Raw genomic sequence first — 25169 nt, 5'->3', positions numbered from 1 at the left:
CGCTGAGGTCTCTTCTGGTCGGGTCTAGGGCTGGCCTTTGGGTATACTGGCTTCAGGCCTCAGTCAGTGTAACAGTTGTTTCAGCCACGGTCTGCTGCTTCTGTTGCACTTCCGGTATCCGGAGAGGATGTTTCTTTTACCGACGTCTTAGTTACGTCAAGGTTTTCTTAGAAGCAACGACTGACCTATGTGGTCTTTGTTTGTCTTTCGCCGAGTCCGACTCTGTCTTTCTCTAGCGATCAGACACCCCCCGCGGGTTAGGGGGAAGAATTTACCCGATGCTCCCCAGCATGTCGTAAGAGGCGACTAACGGATTCTGTTTCTCCTTTTACCCTTGTTAAGTGTTTCTTGTATAGAATATAGTCAATGTTTGTAAAGATTTTAGTCAAGCAGTATGTAAGAAATGTTAAGTCCTTTGTACTGGAAACTTGCATTCTCCCAGTAAGGTACTACGTTGCAAGCCCCTGGAGCAATTTTTTTATTAGTGCTTTTTTGAACAAGAAACAATTAACAAGTGGCTCTATCCCATCTCCCCCCTTTCCCCGTCGCGATATAACCTTCGTGGTTGAAAACGACGTTAAACACCAAATAAAGAAAGAAAGAAAGAAAGCGATCAGACTTGTTCTGGTGTTTCGTCCAAACTTAAGTTGCACTTGAGTTGGCCTCGGAGGTTACATGCAGATTTTCTGAGGGGGCATTGTCTTTTGGCAATGAAGGTTTGAGGAGTCACCCTTTGTGGCTGACCATCTCTCTCAGTTTTGGTTAGCCTCTCCTTCTGGCAGAGGTCTAGCTAATGTTCCGGTTTCTTTGCTGTGGGCTCATAGCCCAGCATCTTTTTGGGCAGCTGAAACGTTTGTTTCTTGCCTTTACCTGCGTACAGTGGAGTCTGACAAAGGGAATAAGAGTATGCATACAGCTGTATATTTTGTTACAGGCATTAATTGAAACCAGGCATTACATGTAATGCCTGAAATGTTCAGGCATTATGCGTAATGCCTGTGACCACTAGGCATTACACGTAATGCCTAAAAATACCAGGCATAATGCCTGAAACAGGCATTAAGTGAAACCAGGCATTAGTGTAATGCCTGAAATGTTCAGGCCTGTGACCACTAGGCATTACACGTAATGCCTAAACGTATATAATGCCTGAAACCTCTCTGCAATTGTCGTTGGTGAGGTTTCTGCTGATGTTTGTTGGTGGTTTGTGGGTGGTTTGTTGGTGGTTGGTCGTGGTTGGTTGGTGGGTGGTGGTTTGTTGTTGGTTGTTGATTTGTTGTTGATGTTGTCGTTGTTATTGTGTGCATTCATTGTGATATGTTTTACTTGTGCAACACCATGTACTTGTGTAACACCATGCACTCGTCCCCACACATACACTACTCTAGTAATTTATGATTTATTTATTTCATGTATGGAAAAGTAAAATACATCAACATTACAATAATAATGGTTGATGTAAATAAATATAGTCATATTAAGAGGTATTGTCATAAACTCTCTCTCTCTCTCTCTCTCTCTCTCTCTCTCTCTCTCTCTCTTTGCCTTTAAAAGAAAGATTTAAATCAAATAAAGGCGTGCTCCTTCACAAAATCCTTTCCGGCCATGCACCGAGTGCTTTCATTACAAAATTTAAAGCCAAACCAAGCCGAAAATTTAACGTCCCCATTCCGCGGATAGATCTCTTTAAATCAAGTTTAGCTTATTCTGGCAGCGTTTTGTGGAATTCTCTCCCGGAATCAGTTCGAGTCCCAACAAGTCTCAATACTTTCAAAAATCACATCTCATTACATTTAATGTCAAATTACGAAAAGTCACAGTGATGGAAGACTTCGTTCTGATTATTTTCATATTGATCATATCTGTCCATAAAGCATCAGTGTTTCATAACGCAAGAATGTATGTATAGGTCCAGATTGAATTCATCTTGCTAAAACAACAACATGTCAATGTACTCGAGCGCTACATTCAAACTACTAAAGATCGTGAACAACTTACGTCGAATAATTATAACAAATCTTCCTTGTGAGAAAAAAACCCCGTTTACACAGTGTTTCTCAAGCGAACATTAATAATAATTTGATATCGTAGCTTTCAACAGCCCCGGTATGTGAGATAACACAACGCAATTTTCTTATTAGCTGTTTTTGTTCCAGCAAGAACGATACTGTCAGTGTACTAAGCCTTTTTTGTTACCTCCCTTTGACATAATTATGTGTCAATTACTCTATCAGAGACAGCATTGGAGATAACCCGGTTTCAGTTTTGTATCACGATAGACGTATAAGAGCTGAATACTAACACTCAAATCTGTTTTTGACAAACACCACACAGCACAATTACTTTCCCAAGAGATGATACTCATGACGTGACTTTGTCGTTTTCTGGAAGGCAACTTTTACTTCTTCGATTGTTCTGAAGTACACAGCTTTCGGGAGCAACTTTCTGCCGTCCTTTTCATAATGTTCAAACAAACGTCGAGTAAACAATTGTTCTTTTTCATTATCCTCCATGGTGACGAATAAGCAACTGGTGAAAACTCAACTGGAAATATTGGACCTCGGCTTTCCATTGTGACATGCACTCACACTTACGTGAAATTCAAACTGTGGTGAACACTATGTCAGAAATACATTATTTTGCATTGCGAACCATCACTCATAATCGCAAAATAAAATGTGCATTCATTTCAAAGCTCACTTGATTGAATGTCAGTTACTATATTCACACCATGACATTTTGTCAACACTTTGTCCTTAAAAAATGTTCTCACCGTCATCCAAGAGGTAATGGATAACTGTTCAGTGCAATAGGCTTTTATGTTGTGAGTATTGCCTGAATTGCTTCAGGCAAGAAGCGTAATTTTGAGAGTCAAATTTCAGGCATTACGTGTAATGCCTGGTATTTTTAGGCATTACGTGTAATGCCTAATGCCCCTGAACACTTCAGGCATTACGCGTACGCCTGGTTTCACTTAATGCCTGTAACATATATATCCAAATGATATAAGCTAGTACATATATAACACACATAAAATTAAAGAGAATCATGTTAAATGGGAGAGAGGTGTGTGTATGAGATTAAGTGTTGAACAAATATTACATGGAAGAAGTATGTTCAAATTATTTCAAATGAATGCTGTGTCAGTTGTTAGTGTTGCTTCAAACAAGTTTATTTTCCAGAAGTGCCATTTTGAATAAATGTCTTAGAAGTTAGAACAAGAATCAGACATTCAAAACGTCATACTACTTCCAAACAAGTTTTTAACTGGCATTGCTAACAAGTTGACTAGAGGGAAAGAAAGAAGGTAATGCTTTATTGACATTGTTATGAGGATGGTGACAGTACAAAGGTTATTGGTTGGTTGCTGCAGGTGGATCAGGTGTATGGTGAAATGAAGGGTCGGCCCAGTGCAGGCTTTTCCTGGCTGTGTGTCAATGAGGACGTGGATCAGCCTGCCGCCTCCTCATCTTCCTTCCTTTACACTCAGCAACACAAGGACAGGGTAATTTCTCTTCATTTGTAATACTTTCAACAACTGTCGCTGAAGTAACTACAGCACACAGGCATGCAAATATTTGACAAAAGACAGGAAACTAGGAGGCCCGAAATAGGTAGGGTAAGGTCATTTAATTTCATATAGTCATGTGAGGTTAATCCTTCATGGAAATTCAGGCTACTTTCTTCTTGGGGAAAGCAAGCTGCCATTCATTTACAGTTTGTTGTAGGGGCTGAGGTCGCTGACATTTCCTGAGATTTCGAGTATGTCTGTGGTCTTCGTTCCATTGTTAAGAAACTTTTTTGCTGAAAATCAAGCTGTTTGTTGCATACGATAGGACAGTAATTGGTTTGTCTGATGGTTTAATTATTTTAAAGAAATGTGAGAGCAGTATGATTCAGGCAGTGTCAAGTGTCATATACACATTGTCTAATAATTATTGAGAATTCTGCCTTTGATTTCAAACAAGTGGTTTTTGTTCATAACATACACAAGTCACGGCATAGTAAACTTGGCCTAAAAATTATTGCAACAAATTTCAAACCAAAATTAAAGCATCAATTCCCATGTCATTTCATTAAAACTTTATGCCAGTTAAAGCCGTTCACTTAACCTTCAGGATCATCTTTTGGATTGAATATTCCTTTCACAGGGATCACGTGACCGCCACTCAAGTAACGGTACCCTAAAAATCGATCAAGCAAAAACGGAAGGGCCGAATAAAAAATCGACAAAAATTCACAATAGGTAAAACTTTGCAACTTTGACATACGAGAAGAAAGTCAAACCATTTATCTACCCTGAACAGATTGTTTTGTTGTGCTACTTTGCGTATTTCGTGTGCTATGCTATTCCTACTGATGCAGGTGTTGATCGCAAGAGCTGTCAAAATGTGGACTTTTTGCGTCCATTATATGCACTTTAGCAATGACTTGTTGCAATAATTTTTTTGCCAAATTTATATATCAGTGTAAAGCTTATTGATTGCTCTATCTGAAAAGCATGTTAGATTTGTGAATTATCTCCCTTAGGTCGCACCAGACAACAGTTATTGCCCTTTTTTGTGTTTTTTTGACACTTTCAAATAGAGCAATTTTAAAATAAAAGGTAGCAATTACAGCCTATGACATCCTTCTCCGCATACGTTTTGAGCCGATTTTGTAAAAACACGCGCGCATGATTCAAACAAGAAAGATGTGACCCAGATTTTTGACAAAAAATGGCCACGGGTGACTGTACTTAGCGTTGCGCCCTGACAAAACCAGGAAATTAGGTCGATTGCCAGTGGATTGAGTATTTTAAGCAAGTATGCAAGATAAAAATCTCAACTGAAATTAAAAGATGAAAGCAGAAGAAAATTTCACTTATTCCGCAAATTTACTGAAAGTTGTCACATACAAGAATGCCTTTTTGCTTGTCCACTGTACTCTTCAGAACCATTAATAGTGCAATAATATGGTTTTAAAAGAAAGTTCACGATGGTTTTCCGTGATATTGTCAGCAGTTCCACCAACAATGCCCAAGTAGGGGGTGGGCGTTTATTGATACTGGGCATATACAAGGTAGTTTACGGTATATGTAGTACTCACTAGTAGTAGTGTTTTGTTGGGGTTGTCCAAGGTGATGGAGCTGGTGAGCTGGTCCAAAGAGCAGAAGTGGATTGAAACTGGTTCAGCCACAACCTGCCTGTGCCACCTGGTGGCAGGCCAGTTCTGTGACCTGGTGTGTCAGGTGGTGGGCACCGTGGTAGAGGAGGATGGTGTCTGCTTTGTGGCGCGAGTCTGGGATGGCAGCAGATGCCAGCAGTGAGTACGCATCTCCCTGTTCAACAGTCCTTTCCTGGCATTTAGCTGGAGACTGGTACAATTGCACCAGTCAGTCTCCAGGTTCAACCACAAGGCTTTAGCGTTGCTATTTTATGATAAAACTTTGCATCAGGTGTTTCATACTCATTGTAAACATGCTTCAAGATTTTGTGCTTGTCTCTGTGCCATTCTGGCAACAGATGTATAGGTCTGGTTTAAGTTTTCACTTTCAAGGTCTTTGAATGTTGTGTTGTAGAAAGGCATTAGGCAGCACATTTAGAAAAAGAGCTCCATAGAAATCGTTGCTATGCACTAAATAACCATTCATCCAAAATCTCCTAGGCAAGGGCAATAACAGCGGATGGTTTCATTGCATCCGAACATGTCGTGAATTAAATTACATATTCTTACTCCAATTCTCATAAATGCATTGATTTCAATCTCACATGCTAGATGTCGAAAAACTACTCAAATTACCTGCCCTTGCAAGGGTGGTAACCAAGCTAAAAACAGACGCCATAGCCGTTGCTATGCCCTGTCCCACCTGGTTACCCATAACCCACCGCGCACCACGTGAGCGCCGGCATCCGGAATAATCATTCTCGATTTTCGACGACACACGTCAGACGTGCGGAATTCGTCTGCTCACTTGGCTTTCCCTAGCCCTTGTCTTTGTGACTTTATGGGCTTGGGGGGGCCTTTACCTGTTCGCCTTTCTTTTGGTGAGACCTGCCCTTTTTATTGAATTGCTGCTTGTTTAAAGCCGCTTCAGAAATTTACTTTTCTGGTGGACTTCGATTTCGGCCTTTTTCAAGATGGCCGATAGCAAGCAGTAACTTAGGGCTAGGCAGGAAGTGAATAAGGCTGTTAGCCCTTTTTTTTTTTTTAGAAACCTGTGCGGGTCGTCGTCCCTTCGAGTAGTACTGCTTTTGTAGTAGCTGTTCGTGCGGATAAGGTTTCGTTTTTTCTTCCCAGCCCTCCTCTCCTCTTAAGGAGAACCAGTCAGTGTCTTCCACTTTCGGGGGACTTAACGATGAAATATGTGTTTATTTCTCAGCTGTTTCAGGCACGATCGGCCCGCCCACTGTGGCAGCGTACTCCTTGGCAGCTTCGCATCGTTGTCTGGTGCAAATGGCCAGTTCGGTTCAGCCCTTTTTTGCCTCTGGTGGCTCTGGGTTGTTCGCGAGCACCCTCTCCTTTCGGGAGGGGGGGCCTGCTCCCACCTGCCTCTGACCACTCTGATTACCTCCGGTATTTCTCAGTGTGTTGGGGGATGGGGGGGGGGGGTGTTCCTGCTTCGCACCGTGGTCTGGTGCAAATGGCCAGTTTGGTTCAACCCTTTCTGCCTCTGGTAGTACTGGGTTGTTCACGAGCACTCTCTCCGTTGGGAGAGGGGTCCTGCCCGCTCTCCTTGCTTTTAGCACAGCTGAGTTGGGCATGCAGCCCCCTTACCGTTTGGAAGGGGGAGTGGGGGGCTGGGCTGGTTACCACTCTGCCTCAATGGGGGCAGGGGGCTGTGTCAGTGGCCCACCCTTTCCCGCCCTCAGGGCAGGATCGGGTGGGTTGGACTGTGTTCTCAGTTTATGCCTCTATTGTCGTTGCCTGGCAACCGCCCCCCCCCCTCCCCCCCCCCCTCGGGGTGGGTGGGCGGTGGGGCTACTGGACGTCAGCAGGGGGACGGGTGGGGGTCGGCCGTTTTTGGTTGCGTCTCTCACCCCGTCTCTCCCCCCTCCAGGGGTTTACCGCTGCGACGAGCCACCCTCCTCCCCATCTGGGGCGTGGCGTGGCTCAAGCCATTCAGCACAGTGGGGGTGCCACGTACGGCCTTTCCAGGCTACGTTACATACTCCTCCTCTGCCCCATTTGGGGCAGGTGGCTGTGTTAGCTGCCCGCGCACTCGTTGTCGCGCACAGCGGTCGGGGAACAATGAGCTTGGCTCTCCTTTGTTCTCGGCAGGGTATCTTGCACAGCGGTCGGGGAACAATGAGCTTTGCTCTGCTTTGTTCTCTGCAGGGTGCTGTGCCGGCTGCCTACCCCTCTACCCCCTTGGGGTAGGTGAGCGGTGGCTGTGGAAGGCGGAGACAGAACATGCTCTTACTCTCCAGTCTCCCATTCTTTGTGTTCTGACACAATGGTTTGTAGGGACTCGGACTACAGTATCGCCTTGCCAGTGGTCATTGTCCTCAGCCAGCATTCGTCCCCCCCCCCCCCCCCTCCTCAGGTCAGCAGGTGGACGAGTGGGGAACGGCCGTTTACGGTTGCATCCCTCATTCAGTCTTTCCCCCCTCCAGGGGTTACTGCTGTGACGAACCACCCTCGGGGAGCGGCGTGGCTCAAACCAGGCAGATTGGTTTTCAGCACTGGGACGCTTCTCTCGCACAGCGGGTTTCGCGTTGCCAGTGGTCATTGTCTTCAGCCAGCATCCGTCACCCCCCCCCCTCCTCGGGGTGGGTGAGCGGTGGAGCTACAGGACTTCAGCAGGTGGACGAGTGGGGAACGGCCGTTTACGGTTGCGTCCCTCATTCAGTCTTTCCCCCCTCCAGGGGTTACTGCTGGGACGAACCACCCCCCTCCCCACTCGGGGAGCGGCGTGGCTCAAACCAGGCAGACTGGTTCTCGGCACTGGGATGCTTCTCTCGCACAGCGGGTGGGGTACTGCTGGCCGGGCTTGGCTTTGTCTCGTACCCCCACTCTCCCTCCTTCTCGGCAGGGCGCTGTGCCAACTACCAACCCCTCTCCCCCCTCACGTCAGGTGGGCGGTTTGGGTTGGCAGGCAGAGACTGATCACGCTTTTCACTCTCACTCTCACTCTCACTCTTGGCGGTGTTATCAGCAGGAGTTTTAGTGCGCTGCCTCCCCTGTCTCCCCTCCTTTTGTGTTTTGACACAACGGCTGGTCGGGATTCGGACTGCTTGGTTGAGGAGGGAGAGTGTGTAGCGCTGCCTACTGCTCGTAGGCTTGCTATGTAAAAAGCGGCTGCTGTGGCAGCTTACTTTTTCCCGGATGGGGTGGCGGATTCAGAGCATGGTGTCTCTCTTCCTCCCTCTTCCGCGGATGACTTTGGGTTTACGCAGGCTTACTCGCAATCGTTTCGATTTGCCGAGTCTCCGGTGATTGCCTACCACATGTCGCAGCTCTTGGCTTGACCCGCACCTCAGGGTAGTGGTCTTCAGCCTACACCTTTCCCGCTGCTTCATGCGCATGGTCCTGCTCCTCCTTCTGCTAGCCAGTGGCTGGCTTCTGGGTTTCAGGCTGTTTCGTTCTCACTTTTAGTGTGGAAGAAGATAGGTTGGAGTGTCAAGTCTCAGGATCTGATCCAGACATTTTCATTGCCAAGGGCTAGTTTTTCCGCTCCGCCGGAACTAGTCTCCTGTCTTCACAAATAGACCACAGGGAACGTGGGGTTTTGTGATGTTACTCCTCCCTCTCCTCTCTGGAGGAGGTGGGACGGCATGGTCTAGAGTTATCTGCTTTTGCTGAGACTCTCCTCTGTGCTCTCATACGAGCCATCTTATCCTCCCTGGACTCTTTTTGGTTTAGGGAGGATGCCTCGGATAGGGCCGTAGCCATGCTGCTGGCAGCTCTGGCTAGGGTCATCACCGAGCAGATGAGTTCGTCAGTGATGTTCTATGCCCACACTGTCTTAACCAGGTGTGATCTTCTTTTACAAGGGGTTTGATTTCACACCAGTTACAGGAAGCAAGGGTCAGGCTTTTTTTTGGGTTTTGTTAAAACCTACTCAGAAGCCTCAGTCTTGCCCTTCCTTCATGGACAAGTAGCTTTGATACGCTCCCGGTCACAAAGTGGGTGTTTCGTTCAGTGTCTCCTCCCTCTCCGGAGGAGGTGGGACGGCATGGTCTAGAGGTATTAGCTTTGGCTGAGATTTTCCTCTGTGATCTCACACGAGCCTTCCTTATGCGTTCCTGCAGACAGGAAGTGGCTCCGTTTCCGGAGAGTTATTCGTCTCTGGACGACCTCGGGGACTGGTTGATCTTTTATCAGAGTCAATCAGCTTTCCAGCTGCACTTTCAGATGGTGTTGATCCAGGCTTTTCCCTAGCTTTGTTCCCCACCGGACTTAGACCGCTTCATGGATGCGTCTCTGTCTGGATGGGAGCCTACATTGGCAATTACAGTTTTGAGGCTGTGGATGTAGACTCAACTCCTTGGGCATCTCAATTGCCTGGAGTTAGGAGCAGTAGCTCTGTCTTCTAGCCTTTCTTTTTGGCTATATACAGGCATGTCCGGTTGCATACGGACAATACTTCTGTTGCTTCCTATGTGAACTAGCAGGGAGGAGCAAGTTCTCACTCCCTGTCAGACAGAGTTTACGGGATTCTGATTTGGTTTCTTTCACACTAAATCAATTTCTCAGGGGAATATCTCTCCGGCCGGCTCTATAATCTGGCCGACTCGCTCCGCAGGACCTCTCAGGGCTTGCACACGGGTTGGGTCATCTGCATACAGCCCGTCGCGATATAACCTTGAATGGTTGAAAACGACGTTAAACACCAAATAAAGAAAGAAATCTGCATACAGGGCTGGAGGTTGTGCTGTTTGTGTTACAGATCGTGGGTTTTGACTCGATCTGGTCTTGGTGCATGAAGCACATAGGTCCTCCACTTTCTCTGTGTATGCCCCTCATTGGCCTCCTTGGCCAATTGGCGTATAGAGCGGGGATGCAACTCCTTAGCGCCCCTCTCTCAATCCAGGTGGTTAATCACCTCTGTTTCTTTTTGGCTCTGGGCAGCTTGGCCTCTTCTTGGAGGTTCCGGCGTCTCGGCTATCTCAGCTACTTAGGAACAAATAAGTTCATGGCGCTTTTGTGGGCATGATCAAAGGACCTTGTTTTAAGAGGTTTAGAGGCGTCCCCTTGTTTAACGCGTAGGACTTTGTTCTTCTTACTCTGGGCCTCAGCCCCGAAGGGCAGTGAGGCACATGCGTTGTTGGGGTTTACCGGAGGATGTAGCCTTGGAGCTTATAGTTCCGTTTTTTTCACGGGGTTTTCGGCCAGATTTCCTTGATTCAGAAACCTGGTCAATCTCCTCTGGTGTTTAATTCCCTCCTCTCGGGAGGATTCTCGCTGCGGGCGTTTTGGATTTTCTAACTGTCTGGTTAGAGTTTTAAAATCCTTTTTTGTTTTGCGTTGTCAATTGGAACTAATCCCGCAGTGGGGCACTGCGGTTATGAAATTAAAGGCCCCTCCTGTTTTTGGAACCGCAGGAGCTTTCTAGTTTGCTGTTAGGTAGATTTTTGGTTCCTCTTTCCTGTCATGCTCTCTTTTTCTTCATGAATTCTTTTCTTTTTTCTGCCTTCTTGCTCATTCACCTGTATTTTTTCCAAAAATCTCTTCTCTTGCCGCTTGTCTCGCGATTCATGTATAGTTTAATCTGTTAGTGTTCTGATGTAAGTCCAGCAGTAGATAGGTTAAGCCTATTTTAACATACTGAAAACTGGTAATCTTCCAGTAGGTATTAATTTAGTTTTACTAAAGCCTGCTGGGACACAAGTAATGGGTTAGTGCATTTGTAAACAGGAATCGCTTGACAAGTGGCCCCCTTCATCCCCCCCTTCCTCGTCCTGATATGGCTCTGCGTAGTCGGCTGGACGTTAAGCAACAAATAAACAAACAAACAAACAAACAAATTGGAACTAAGAGCCAAAAGCTTATGTTCTTGTCTCTTTACACTTTAGGTGTAAGAGGCTTCTCTTAATTGACTCTCACAAGAGGTGTTGCTACTTTCATAGGACAGTCCTATGAGTGGTGGCTTATTGAACACAAAGGGGGGGGGGGCGTTTCAGTCCTCCCTCTGTTCCTTTACAGGTGTTCAGGAGTCCAGAGCCTGGTGTTCTTCTCTCGCTGGTGGTGTTCTTCTCGCCTATGCGAAGTTTTGCCAACAGCTCTTTGGAGGTCTGATGACGTGTTCATTAATTTTTTACCTCCTGGACATCTCCTGCTCTTAACTTGATGGGGCCATTGCCTTGCCCTCGTTAGTTTCTGCAGGACAGGTTCTCTCAGGTTCTCTCAGGGACATAAGTAAGTTCCCTCCGCCTTTAGGAGCAATCTGCATTTATGAGAATTGGAGTAAGAATATGTAATTTAATGGAAAATTTCAATAGTAAATTTTCATTTGATTAATATACTTACCCAATTCTCATAGTTAAATACCCTCCCATCCATTCCCGCTACTTAATTTCCTAAGGGTTTTTGAGAAGTCTCGAATGATTATTCTGGATGCCGGCGCTCACATGGTGCGCAGTGGGTTATGGGTAACCAGGTGGGACAGGGCACAGCAACGGCTATGGCGTCTGTTTTTAGCTTGGTTACCACCCTTGCAAGGGCAGGTAATTTGAGTAGTTTTTCGACATCTAGCATGTGAGATTGAAATCAATGCATTTATGAGAATTGGGTAAGTATATTAATCAAATGAAAATTTACTTTTGAAATTTTCCATTAAATTACATATTCTTACTCAACTCACATATATAGCAATAACTTCGTTTGGTTGCTAAGACATTGAAGCACTCTTACATGGTAACATGGGGAGATAACTCTAAAACAAAAACCATATGCCATATAAGGCATGGTCCGTGGTGGTTATCTCCCCTACCGGTGCCCTGCGCATGCGCAGGATGTATACCGGTGATACTCATTCCTTTTTCTTCAACGCACGGAGCAAGACGTGCTGTCGTACTCTGGCTTTGATTTAAAGCTATTGGTCTTCACGGCGGTGACTGACCATCGAATCTTGGTAACGCTGTTGTTGTCTCATCTCTACTTCAAGTATTGGGTGAGAGCTTTCATTTTTATTACCGAGACGCGTTTGATTTAACTTTTGGAGCGTGTTGCAACTTGTGTTTTGGTTCAGTTTTGTCATACAAAATGGCGGACAAACCTTAAGATAAGGAGAGAGAGAAAACTCGGAGTTCGACCAGACAGGCTTGCTCTCCCAGTTCTCAGTCAGGCAATGCGACCGAATCTAAAGTTAAGGTGGCTACTACCACTGCGTCTCGTACTCAGAAAATTTTCACTGAGCAATAACGTTTCTGTTTACGTTTTCAACCCGGCGAATGATGAATTGTGTTCGGTTTCGATTGACAAACCTACCTCGTCTGTTGCGGCTTCTTCCAAGAAAGTTCAAGCGCCTAGCGCTGTTTTAGCTTTGACTAAAGCCGATTTGCTGGCGATCTTATCGTCTTTTAAGACAGAGGTGCATGTTTTGATCTCGTCGGAAAGGGCATAGCCTCGCGTGCTGCTCTGCCTCTTCCTTCGGGTGTTGTAAATGTTCATTCGCTTGCGCGGGTTCGCTCCGAACCGACTGCGACGGTCACGTCCGCTGGCGTGGTCGCAGGTCCAACGACGGTGTTGGAAGTGTCAGACTCATCTTTCGACAAGTTCTTGTCTGAGTCTAGGACATCAGCACCTTCGGGTGTTCTTGGCGAAGTACGCAAACCTTTGACGTCGGTTTCCGTTTCGGCGGAATTGCACACCGACCGTAAGGTTTTTTCCACACACCAACCTGGCTCCGTTTCGGTCCTGGGCATGGGGTGTGAAGGGCATGTGTCTGCTGGTTCCGCTTCCTCCATTTCGGTCGGGGCGGTTTCTGGTAGACAGACTACGGGTCTTCCGGTTCCAATTTATTGGGGCTGGTTGACGCTCATGCTATACAGTCCTCTGCTGGTTCCGCTTCCTCCGTTTCGGTCGGGGCGGTTTCCGGTGGTAGGAGGGGTTTGCCTTCTGCTGGTAGCACTTCGCTGTCGGCAGGAGGCATTCATCAGCCTGTGGCTTCCGGTTCCGCTTTTGCGGCTTCCGCTGGCGTTTCTGAGGCTACATCCGCTTCCTTTCCCAGCCTTACAGCTGGCATTGGGCAGACGGATGGTGGTCCCCTCCACGGAGTTCCGGTTTCCAGAAAAAAAATTTTCACAACCACTTCCGGTTTCGGCTCAAGTTGCCTCATCGGATTTCGGTTCTGCTGGACATCCTTCAGATGATCGTTATGATGCTTCTGTTGGGGATGAGCAGGATATGGAAGAAGAAGCGTCAGATGCAGATGAGGAAGCTCCTCGCCGACTTCCGGCGAAGCTACATCATTTGTTGGCTTTGACAGCGGAGGTTACTGCACACTACTTCTCGGAAGGGGTGTCTGCGGCAACCACTTCAGCTGCTCCTCCTCCATCAGCTTTTGCTGATTTCGCTTCTTCTCAGGAACGGGCTGAGAACTTCAAGTTTTTAGAGTCACCTGCTGTGGCTTATCAGCTTGCGAAAGTTTATCAGAGCGATGTTCCTCTTCCGCTGTTATCGGCTCATGGGGACGCTCCTGCAGAGGCTCAGCCCTGGCTTGCTGCTCCTGGTCGTGTGGCTCATCATTCTGCGACCACCAACCGGAAGCTTCGTCTCGCTAGCACTGGCAGACCTTTGATTTCTTCCTTTGCCTTGCCATTAGGCAAGATGGCTTCGGCGGCTGTCGCTTCCGGTAGCAGGATGGTTTTGCCTTCCGCCGTTAACACTTTGGTGTTGGCAGTCGGCAATCATCAGTCTTTGGCTTCCGGTTCCGCTTTTGCGGCTTCCTCTGCCTTTCCACGGGCTGCATCCGCTTCCTCTCCCAGCTTTGTGGCTGGCACAAGGCAGGTGGATGGTACATCCGTTCGCGGAGTTCTGGCTTCCGGAAATTTGTTTTCCCCAACCTTTTCCGGTTTCGGCAGATGTTGCCTTGCCGGGATTGGTTTCCGGTTCTCATCCTTTCAACGATCGTTGGGATACTACTGAACAGGAAGCTGCCATCGTTTTGGCACTAGCAGCAGAGGTTAATACGCACTGTTTCCCTGAGGGGTTAGCAGTAGCATAGTCATCTGCCGTTACTTCACCATCAGCTTTGGCTGATTTTGCTCCTTCTCAGGAACAATCTGCGAACTTTAAGTTTTTTAGAGTCTTCTTTGGTGGGTTTTTTTCAACTTATGAAAGTTTTCTCAAACGATCTTTTGCCCCACCTCTGCCTTTGCCGGCATCATATGGGGAGGCTCCTGCTTCAGGTTTGCTGTGGCTTGCGTCACATTCAGCTGGTTTGAACCTTATTTCAGGAAATTTTCGAACTTTAAGTTCTTAGATCCTCCCTCGGGGGCATTTGAAATTTTGGAAGTTTTACCAAATGTTTCTCCTTTGTGGACAACGAGGCGGTGTCGCTTTCGCTTGCGTCACCCGCGCAAGTAACGCATCACGCGCTGAGCGCTATCCGTAGGCCTCGGTTACACCAAGCCTAAGAACTTTGTTGGTTTTTTCCTTCTTACAACGGAAACCGCTCCCGGTTGCACCGGACTTGACGATCATACATCCTAATGTTTATAGCAAGGAGAAACTGTCTGTTTGTAAGAACAATTATCTCCTGGCTGTAGAAGATTGTGGCCGCGCTTCTTTCTATTATCGTCTTTGATCAAGACTTTGATTCGTTCTTTCCCTTGTGCGGTTGCGTACTCACGGGATGCCTTTGTGTTCTGTCGGGACACATATATAAAGGATTTAGCTTTGCTGTTCACCTGGGAAAAGGCCTCGGCCGACAGTATTGTTTTGTCGGTGAGACTTAAATCTCTTTCGAATCCTCTTCTTTGCACGCGGACTCTTCTCTAACAAAGAGAAGCTCACAGCAAAGAAAAGCCCTCGGCCTGTCTTATCAAAGAAAAGCGCTAGGCTGGCCTTTCTCAGCTTGGCTTTTATCTTCCCTGCATGGCGCTTTGCCAAATACCCACCGCTTTATCCCCTCGGGGCGTCTTAGCGGTCGGGTTCAGTGGACAAACAATAGCACGTTTTCATTCATACTTTTGACAGTTATGTCAACTGGAGTCTTAGTGCTTGGCTTCACTCTTCTTTCTGCCTTTGTGTTTTACCACAGCGGCTGGAGGGGGATTAGGACTACCACTTTATTGAGGTCCTTTCTTGGGTCACTTACAAAGATCGTGCCGATGTTTACTTCCACCTTTGGATACACAAAATAGATCGTAAGTGGCTACATTTTATTTCGATTCTAAGCAATCAAACAAAGAGCTGGATCATGTTAGTGTCTTTTCTCGTCTGGTTCACAGACACAACCAATCATTGGATTCTCACACCTTTGCTCAGGCAAGGCGTTCCCATTGATTCTCTCTCCACCAGCGAAGCAGTTCTTCTGTCTCTTGTGGAATTCTTTCCCCTTGTCAGGCGAGAACATGTGTTGTTTCAATCAGACAACACCACAGTGGCCTTTTTTCTCAATAAGCAAGGGGGGGCATCTCGCTCCTTATCGTTGCCACATCGAGCATGCGAGATTTTGATGTGGTGTTACCACCACGAGATCTTATTAGCAGTGAAGTACCTTTCTGAGAGGCTCTATGACTTGGCAGACTCTCTAAGTCAGTCGGACAAGTATGTCCACACGGATTGGACTCTATCTCACTACGCGCTTCTACTCCTTCTGGTGAATTTGGAGAAGCCGCTGATAGAAGTTTTTTGGCCTCTCGGTACTATCACCTTCTGCTAAATGTTCGTCTCCCCGTTCCCGGATAATACTCTCGATTTTACTTTGAGCGGCCTGTCGGTCGCACATTATGGGCCCATTCTTCTTGGTTGCCAGCCCTTAAGGCTCTTAAGGCTGGCAAGAGGGCGCCGTTTTTTACACTCGAGCCACACGGGTGTCTACTGTACGGGAATCATTGAGACGCTCAGGGGCTTCTGCCTCAACTCTGGATTTGGTCTAGAGATCCCATAAGGGTTCAGCTTCTTAGTTTTCATGTCACATTGACTGGCTTGGAACAAATGGCGTAATATTAACGGAAAGAACTCCACTTCTCTCCGTTCATTGCAGGTGGCGAACCACCTATTCTGGCTTTCCGAATTTTCTCCCACGTCTCTGTTTTAAGACGTTACGCGATATCAGTTGCACTGAAACAGCTAGGTCGCAAAATTTTTTCACTTGGGCCCTTTATAGCTAGCGTGACTAAGGGAGCCTCCCTTTGGTTGGCTGAAAACAAATCTCCAGTCCCGACTTGGGATTTGCTCCTAGTTTTGGAGCTTTTGAGATCGGATTGTTTAATCCTTGACAAAATTAGCCTTACTAATCTAAACACGGGAAGCGGTCATACTTACTCTGGTAGCTTCTGAGAGAAGTGGGAGTAGGTGCATTTTTTATCTGGTTTTGCTATAGACATCTCTTTGTAGTGTGAGGGAATAGCCTTACAGCCCACGTAAAAATGTTCAGTGTGCGTGCGCGTGTTTGAGTGACTTCATTGGTACGCATGCACTTGACGCCATCTTTTATGTGACGTAATTTACGACGCACGATGCTAGCCTTTAGAACAGCTTATTAGCACTGACGCTTCAAGCAGACGTGACTTTATCGCAGACGACCAGCTGCTAATCTGTTAGTATCGATGTGCGGGAGTTGTTTGATAAAATGATAAGTTTCTTTAGGATAATAGTCGCTTACGGACGTGGTTGTTTAACGACGGTTAGCGGAAAATAGAGTAGTATAAATTGAAGAAGAACCGGATTATTTGCCGGAAGTTAGTGATTCAGGGTCAGAGTTCACTGTAGCGCATGATTATGCGAAATAGTCCAAAGATTTGAGGTCTATATAATGTTTTGAATTTCGAGGGTGCCAAACTCTTTGTTAATCGGGAGTCACCTAACCTTAACTTTACACTCTTTGTTAATCGGGAGTCAGTAATTGTAACCAGACTTTTTGTTAATCGGAAGTCTTAATTATAACCAAATTCTTTGTTAACCGGGAAAAGTAAACCTTAGCCGACTTCTTCGTTAATCGGAAGCCGGCCTTCATTTCTAACCGTAAGGATTTATTGCTTAGATCTGTTGTTAATCATTCTTTGTGAACTAGGAACCTTGCAGTCTACACTAAATAGCTCCTTGTCAATCGGGAGTTCTGTTATAACGCTTGTATAAATTCCTTGCCAATCGGGAATCTGATAGTATCTCATGCACTAAATAGCTCCTTGTCAATCGGGAGTTTTGTTATAACGTTTGTATAAATTCCTTGCCAATCGGGAATCTGATAGTGATAGTATCTCATGCACTAAATAGCTCCTTGTTAATCGGGAGTTCTGTTATAAAGACTTTAAGTCTGAATAAGTTCCTTGTCAATCGGGAACCTGATAATCACCCCCCTTGTTTAAACGACAGTCAGCGACAGTACTGAGACACGACAGAAATAGTTGTGAAGTGACGAGGGAAGAAAGAAAACGAGTCTGCGTGAAAGTGACGATGTTTTGATTTCATGCACTTGTAGAATAAAAATGATGTTTTAAACTGTACAACCACGGTGTGGGCTACATTCGTTGGCAAGAGAGAGGCCGTTGGCCGTATGAGAGTTGAAAACTAGAGTCTACTGCATCGGGGATAAGAGAGGGAAACGGGAAATATTCTTACACTCAAAACAAAACACAACGCGAGGTCAAACAACATCACGAGTAAATAAGAAACATCCTGCACAATCCCCTGGCAGCCCCCGGTTTCAATCAAATCTGCCACAGTAGAAAGACTGATCTATAGCGCTTAGGTTTAATTCAAATTTCTGGCAAATAATCAGAAACCTGAGGAACCAGCTCCGATATTACAATTCAATCCTCTTTGCAATATTTTGGCTCTGTTAGAGCCATATTAGCCTATTGAACATTTCGAGTTTTAAATATATTTCTAACTCGCACTGATCCGTTTAGATCATCAGAACAAAGGCTTTTGTTTATTTCCATCAACTCTTGTAGAGACAATGACTTAGTGAAGTCAACCTTAGCTAGATGGTCTGCCACATTGATTAGGCATGCCTACAGTGGTGGCAAGAAAAGGGGGGGAGGGGGCAGTCAGTCCTCCCTCTTCAGGCAGCACAGACTCAAGAAGTCAGAGTGTGGGCCTCTTCTTTACCTGTTCTCAAGTCTGAGAGACTTACATAAGTCATAAATGCAGCTCATTGAACGTGCAAGAACGTAGTCATGAGTTTCTGTCTGCGGGATATTTTAAGTACCCGCTATTATAGTACACATCTACTAGACATCAAAAGATGCCTTTTAATATGTTTATCTACGGGTCGTATCTGGTGCCCGGCAGTTCAGTACTTTCGGCCAGATACTTACAAGATGTTAACTGTGAGTAAATTTACCCACCACCTAGATTAGCAATCTGCTATATATGTGAGTTGAGTAAGAATATGTAATTTAATATAAAATTTCAAAAATAAATTTTGATTTAATTAATATACTTACCAACTCACATATCGAATTCCCTCCCAGCCTGCCCCGCAAATTGTATGAAGGGGTATATGTTTCAGAACGGAATGAGTATCACCGGTATACATCCTGCGCATGCGTAGGGCACCGGTAGGGGAGATAACCACCACGGACCATGCCTTATATGGCATATGGTTTTTGTTTTAGAGTTATCTCCCCATGTTACCATGTAAGAGTGCTTCAATGTCTTAGCAACCAAACGAAGTTATTGCTATATATATGTGAGTTGGTAAGTATATTAATTAAATCAAAATTTATTTTTGAAATTTTATAATATATATCACTGCCAGACCCCGAACTACTGTGATATAGTGAAAGTCTGTGAAACACATCATATTCTTCAGTTCTCCTGTTTGATACACGAACATGCCTTTGTGTTGCATTTTATATCAGCCCTGTGGTGTGTACTGAGAGAGAACTGGACAAGGTGGACTACAGACTGGAAGACACAGCCGCTGACCTTGCTGTGGACATCTGGATCTATGACAACCACTTCCACCACTATCAGTCCACACAGGTCAGTCAGCCCTCTGATCGATGTCGATGATGACTGCACAGAACAGGTAAAACTAGCCTGCAGATGTCTATCTAATGAGACAGGTCACTTTTCTTTCCAGTGGAGAGGGCACGGTATGTAGTACAGTGGTACCTTCAGTGTGAGGCCCCTCTGATGAGAGGTCACCTCCCTTGTTGTCTTTCTGTCTATTTAGGAGGCTATTCTATTGGTAACATTTTCAAGTGCTGTTGTTTTTACATTTAATCAAGTTTTAAATAGACTGGGAATCAAGACGAGGGTGGTGGTATATATATATATGTGCATGTAGAGAAAACCGATCTTCATGAAACTACGTGAGTTGTTCTTTGCTACTGGTCACAAGTGGGGGTCAGCTCACATGGACGCATTTTTTCAATACAGTCTAGGTGAGAAACTGGTCACAAAGCACCCAGTACATGCCAGAGAGATAGGAGAATCGGCACAATCAAAGAAAATATCAAAATCATTCGATAGATATGGAAATATTAAGATTTACTGTGAAAATACTAGCAAAAATGGCGTACAAAAATGGGAACGCACACTTGGTGCGTCTTTGAAGACTTACCTCCCGTTCTGTGTTGTTGATAATAGTCGTGTTTGTGCTGTTTTTGTTGAAATAGTATCTAATAAAACTGATGCAGTTCTTGAAATGTTGCAAATTATTGTTGTCTTTGTGAAATGCGAGAGTGTTCTGAGGCGTAATCTGCATACGGCTGATGTCCCACATAGGGTACCCCACTTCCATCAGCGTATCACTCCAAATGAGCTTCATAGCAGAAAAGCAGATACACTACCAAAACACTGCATAACAGATCTACAAGTCTGAGCCAGAATCATTGAAATTTACTTTCTGTATAAAATATTGCAATCAAATTTGTTCACGCCGTCACACAAATAACGCAGGTTACCCTCGCCTTCGATTCAAAGTAACTCCAATCTGACTGAATTACCATCGAAACGCAGATGACGAACTGATTCACCACACATTTGTGGTGTTTTACACACAAATTTCAACTGTGTTGTTTCGCGATAAATAGCCATAAACAAACAAATGTGGCGCCGTCACGTCGCCTCGGAAGGAATAACGCAGGTGACCAAGACTTGTTTCCGATACCTGTCTGATTAAAATCATCGTTTTTTTCACGAATGACGGCTCTTTGGCAGATCTGGTGAGTTGGAAACTGTCTATGAATGTTTCATTTAATGTCAAATGCGTACATTCTTGTCGATATTGTTACCTTTGGGCTCATAAATTAAGTCAATCGTCGTGTTGTCCGAAAGTGACTTTTGTCAGCATAGAACTTACTGTGCTTTGATCATTGCCTGAGAAGAATCTTCCGATGACACTAGTTCATTTCACTACGCGACTGCAGATCTGCAAGGAAACTTATGGCAGGGGAAATAAGCTTAACTGAAGACGAATAAGCGGAGTAACTGTTCTTCAACGGATTGCTCTCACTGATCTAAATATTTAGATCTTGTCGTCTGCTAGTCTGCTAGTAAGTAGTCTTCGGTCGTGTGAAAGTCACATCTATTTCGACTGTGTGCATCGATCCGTGTAGTGAAATGTTGATCTTTGATGATTTGGCAACATAACTTCGCTAAATGTGCTTCGAGTGTATCTCCCCGTTAACCGCATTTGAAAACGTCTTACCATGTTTCGACAGCCCAGACGGGGAGGATCCTCGATAGCTCACAGGGTATATAATGTTTTCCGCCGTTTTTTGAAGAATCCTTTCAAATTTGCTATTCCAAAAGTACCCTATGACACGACTCGAGTGGCAAAGAACATTCTCTGCAATTCCTGTCTCAGTCCGTGCAGCCGTTTCGGGTCCTATCGTCATCATACAAACATACACACAGACACACAAGAACCATCTTTAAAAGTTAGATTATGCAGGAACCATGTGAACCAGTGATTTTTTCTTATGTACAACAGATACTACAGTATTTCTGCTTTATGAAAAGCAATATTTCAAAAACAAAACTAGAGATTTGAATTTTGACCACTTTTCCCCCTTTCTGTCACCAGTACTGAAGAACAACTCACATACAAATTCTATTTGATCAGACAGGTCAAATGTTGTTTTTACATTTCATCAAGGTTTGATTATATGTTTTAACATAGACTGGGAATCAAGACGAGGGTGGTGGTGTATGTGGGTAGAGCGATTCTGAGAAAACTACAGGATTGATCTTTATGAAACTTTACATACAAATTCTTCTAAATGATATTCCCAGTTAATTTTTCCTTTTAAAAAAAAATGTCTTTGATGACGTCATATCCAACTTTTAGTGAAAATTGAGGCGGCACTGTCACGCCCTCATTTTTCAATCAAATTGATTGAAATTTTGGTCAAGCAATCTTCAATGAAGCCTTCTATGATTGCATTTCAGCGTGGAAGCTTTAAAAATAATTCATGAGTTTAGTCCTTAAAAATCTCAAAATTCTGATTAAATTTCCTGAATTCTTCTTCTTCTTCTTCTTCTTCTTCTTCGTTCATGGGCTGACACTCCCACGTTCACTCATGTTTTTGCATGAGTGGGTTTTTACGTGTATGACCGTTTTTAACCCACCATTAAATTACATATCTTACCCAACTCACATATAGCAATTAACCCTGGTTCAGTGCTGGTAACGCTGTACGCGTCCCCTTGGTAACAAGGGAGACCACTCTAAAAAAGAGTGACCAATACCCATAATGCCAGACTAATACAGAGTCTGACTTCCGTATGCGCACGCATACGCCGCCATTTGCATCATTTCCAAAAACTCAGCGCTCAGTCGAGCTGGTCGCATATTCTGTACGCTCTGGCTGTTTTCAGCCTTTGGGACTTAGTCTCTTGGACTTTGTTTCGTCCTCTTGGTTTACTCTTCGTCTGGGCTTCACAACTTTGTTGAGGTGAGGTCGTTCCTTTTGTTTTCCTGAATTTTGGCCGCATTTTCGACTTGCAAATATTTTGTGAATTTTTTTTTTCGTGAGTCGTTTTTTGTTGTCATGGCCGACAATGCTAAGAAGAGGTCAATTCCTAAACAGGTAGCTGCTGTGCCCTCTCTGCCAAAGAAAGTTTCTAGGAAAGCTAAGCTAACCGGCCAAGCGGTCGTGTCTGTGATGGAACCTCTTTCTAAGAAATGCGTGGATGTTTTGGTGGACTTACCCGCCACTTCCATTTTGTCTGCTAAGTCTGTGGACAAGACCTCTCATGTTGATAATCCTGTTAAAGGTGATGCTTCCCCTGTGGTGCCCGGTTTGGCGGCTGCAGACGTAGCTGCGTTGCTTTTGTCTCTCAGTTCACAGGTTTCTTCGTTGGCGACAGAGATTTCGTCCACGAGGGCGGAGCTTCGCGCTTTGCCTTCCGGTGTTGCGGATGTGTCGTCGTTAGCCAAGGTTCGTCGTACTCCCTCGGCTACGGTCACGCGGGCAGAGGTACATGCTTCGCAGGATGATGGGGACTTCCTCTTTCCGCTTTCGAGTGGTTCGTCTTCCGGTGTTCCTTTGCATTCTGAAGGTATGTCTGCCACGTTAGTAACCGGGTTCTCCGGCCAAAACGTGGCGCGTCGTCAGGAGAAAGTAGCCTCTAGCCTAATCCGCAGGTGTGAAAGTTCCTATCTCTTGGCTGGCCCCCACCGCATCTTGAACACAAGGCCAGTACTGTAACTGCCCTTGATACGGATCGATCCAAGGGGGGGCAATCTCAGTCATCTCAAAGAGGGAAATCCAAACGCTATCCGCCTTGTTCGATTTTATGGGCTTGGACGATAGAGAAAAATAAGAAAAGCAAACACTGGAGTATACCTGGACGAAATTGCTATCAAGAACGCAGAATTGATTTTTTCTGAGGTTTTTTTTTTGCCGTAAGCGCCATGTTTATCGGAGCAGGAAACTCTTCCAGAGTGAGGCCCCTTTGTTGATGCATGTCAACATCAGATGTGCGAGACGCGATAAACATGGCGCTTACGGCAAAAAAAAAACCTCAGAAAAAATCAATTCTGCGTTCTTGATAGCAATTTCGTCCAGGTATACTCCAGTGTTTGCTTTTCTTATTTTTCTCTATCGTCCAAGCCCATAAAATCGAACAAGGCGGATAGCGTTTGGATTTCCCTCTTTGAGATGACTGAGATTGCCCCCCCTTGGATCGATCCGTATCAAGGGCAGTTACAGTACTGGCCTTGTGTTCAAGATGGCCCCCACCGTTCTGTCGGTAGGTCAGTGGAGGATAGGAGCCCTGTCGAGCGAACGGAAGGTCTGGTGCACTCAGCCCTGTCTCCAGACGGCGGTGAGAGTGTACAGCTTCCGCTTCCGCCCTGGGGGCAGGAAGTTGACAGTAAGGTTAGCTCCTTATTCGACTGTGACAGTCAATATGGGGGTCAACTTCCGGGTTGCACGGAAGTGCACGATGGCTGTCCTGATGAAGGTACTTCCGTACAGGAACAAGGTACTGAATTCAATTTGCCGCAAAGGCTGTCAAGTGCTGTTGCTTTTGCAGCTGGAACGGCTTCGAAGTATTTCGAGGAAGGGGTGGTTGAGTGTAGAACTCAGTTTGTACCACCACCTTCAGCTCTGGGAGATTTCCGGACTACCAAGGATACGAGATGTTCGTTCCGGTTCCGGGAGTCTCCTTCCGTGGCTTTCGAAATGGCGAAAGTTTTCACGAAGTTGTCTTCTCAGGCTTCTGCCGTTCCGCTGTTGTCACAGCGCGGTGAGGCTCCGGAGTCGGCTTTGCCGTGGCTGGCTCAAGCAGGGCAGCAAGTTGCTTGTCCTGCGGCTTTGCGTAACTTCAAAATTGTTGGTCAGCCGGTCAATTTGGTTGAGGCTTTCGCACTGCCCAAGTCAGTTCTTCCGGTTACACCGGAACTGGCCTCTTTGAGAGAGGATGGATATAGTAAGGACAGGTCTGTCCCCTATACGGAAGCTTCTCTGTTGGCCTTGGAAGAAACAGGAAGGTCTCTTTTGGAGTTGTCATCCGTCTCGGAGTCGCTCCAAAGATCTTTGTCGAGGTCAATCGCGTCTTCGCTGGACCCTTTTGAGTTTCGTTACGATGCTTCTTCGGAGGACGTGACTATTCTCTTGGCTACTTTAGCCAAAGTTTCGCAGGAACAGATGAGTCTTTCTGCCAAACTGTATACCCACGCAGTACACTTGCGCAGATCTGCTTTCCTGGCTTGTTCTCGGATCAGGGACAAAGTCACGATTGACAATCTGAGGGTCTCTCCGTTCTCGGAGGGCTCTCTTTTGGGTAGTTCGTCTCTAGACGCTCTGCAGAAAGAGACTCAGGACGCAAGGGACTTGGCCATTGCGCGTATCGCGCATCAAGGCTTGCCGAAAGTGCAGAACAGTCCTCAGTCTCAGAGCAAGACGCAGTCTTCTTTCTCTGGAAGGGGCAAAGCTCAGAACCAAAACACTTCTTCTCGAGGTAGGGGGCGTGGTGCTCCTCATCAGAAGAGGGGTTCTTTTGGTGGTTCTAGGGGGTCGGGGCGTAAGCCTCACCCCCAATGATGGCTTCCCGAACCTGCAATCCCGGTAGCCCCCACCTTTGTGGTGGTGGGCGGCCCCTCCAGGGCACTCGCTTCCTGGGCACGCTTGGTGTCCAGCGAGTGGATTTTAGGGATAGTGAGTTCGGGCTTCCGGCTTCTCTGGGCAGAGGGAAAGGCTCCTCTGACCAGGATATCTCCGCCTTTTCGGTTTCCGAGAGACCAGGAGGCCAAGTCAGCCGTGCAGGAGGAAGTGTCTTCCCTCCTTTTGAAGGGTGCGATCGAGGAGATTCACGACCAAGGGTCTCTGGGCTTCTACGGCAGACTTTTTGTGGTCCCCAAAGCTTCGGGAGCTTGGAGACTGGTTCTCGATCTTTCAACCTTGAACATTTTTTTCCGAGTTGTGAAATTCACGATGGAGACTCCTGCTTCGGTGAGAGAGGCTCTACGGCCAGGAGACTGGGCCACTTCGGTCGACCTGACGGATGCCTATTTTCACGTGCTCATGCACACAGCGGACAGGAAATGGCTGCGTTTCCGCTGGGGAGAGAAAAATTTTCAGTTTCGGGCGCTTCCGTTCGGTCTCTCTCTCTCC

General features: G+C 45.9%; 1 protein-coding gene across 1 annotated transcript in view; it reads left to right on the top strand.

Moving 5' to 3' along the window:
• Positions 1-25169, top strand: part of LOC138964092 (protection of telomeres protein 1-like) — a 77240-nt gene that overhangs the window by 13079 nt on the left and 38992 nt on the right. Inside the window, exons 3-5 of the mRNA XM_070335980.1 lie at positions 3374-3505; positions 5120-5304; positions 18960-19083. Coding sequence (XP_070192081.1) covers positions 3395-3505; positions 5120-5304; positions 18960-19083 — 420 coding nt within the window. The 5' untranslated portion in view covers positions 3374-3394. The remainder of the gene's footprint in view (positions 1-3373; positions 3506-5119; positions 5305-18959; positions 19084-25169) is intronic.

This window comes from Littorina saxatilis, linkage group LG4, assembly GCF_037325665.1.
Source record: "Littorina saxatilis isolate snail1 linkage group LG4, US_GU_Lsax_2.0, whole genome shotgun sequence".
NCBI classification, from domain to species: domain Eukaryota; kingdom Metazoa; phylum Mollusca; class Gastropoda; order Littorinimorpha; family Littorinidae; genus Littorina; species Littorina saxatilis.
Note: the sequence above shows the minus strand (reverse complement) of the source record. Positions and strands in the feature narration are given on the sequence as shown.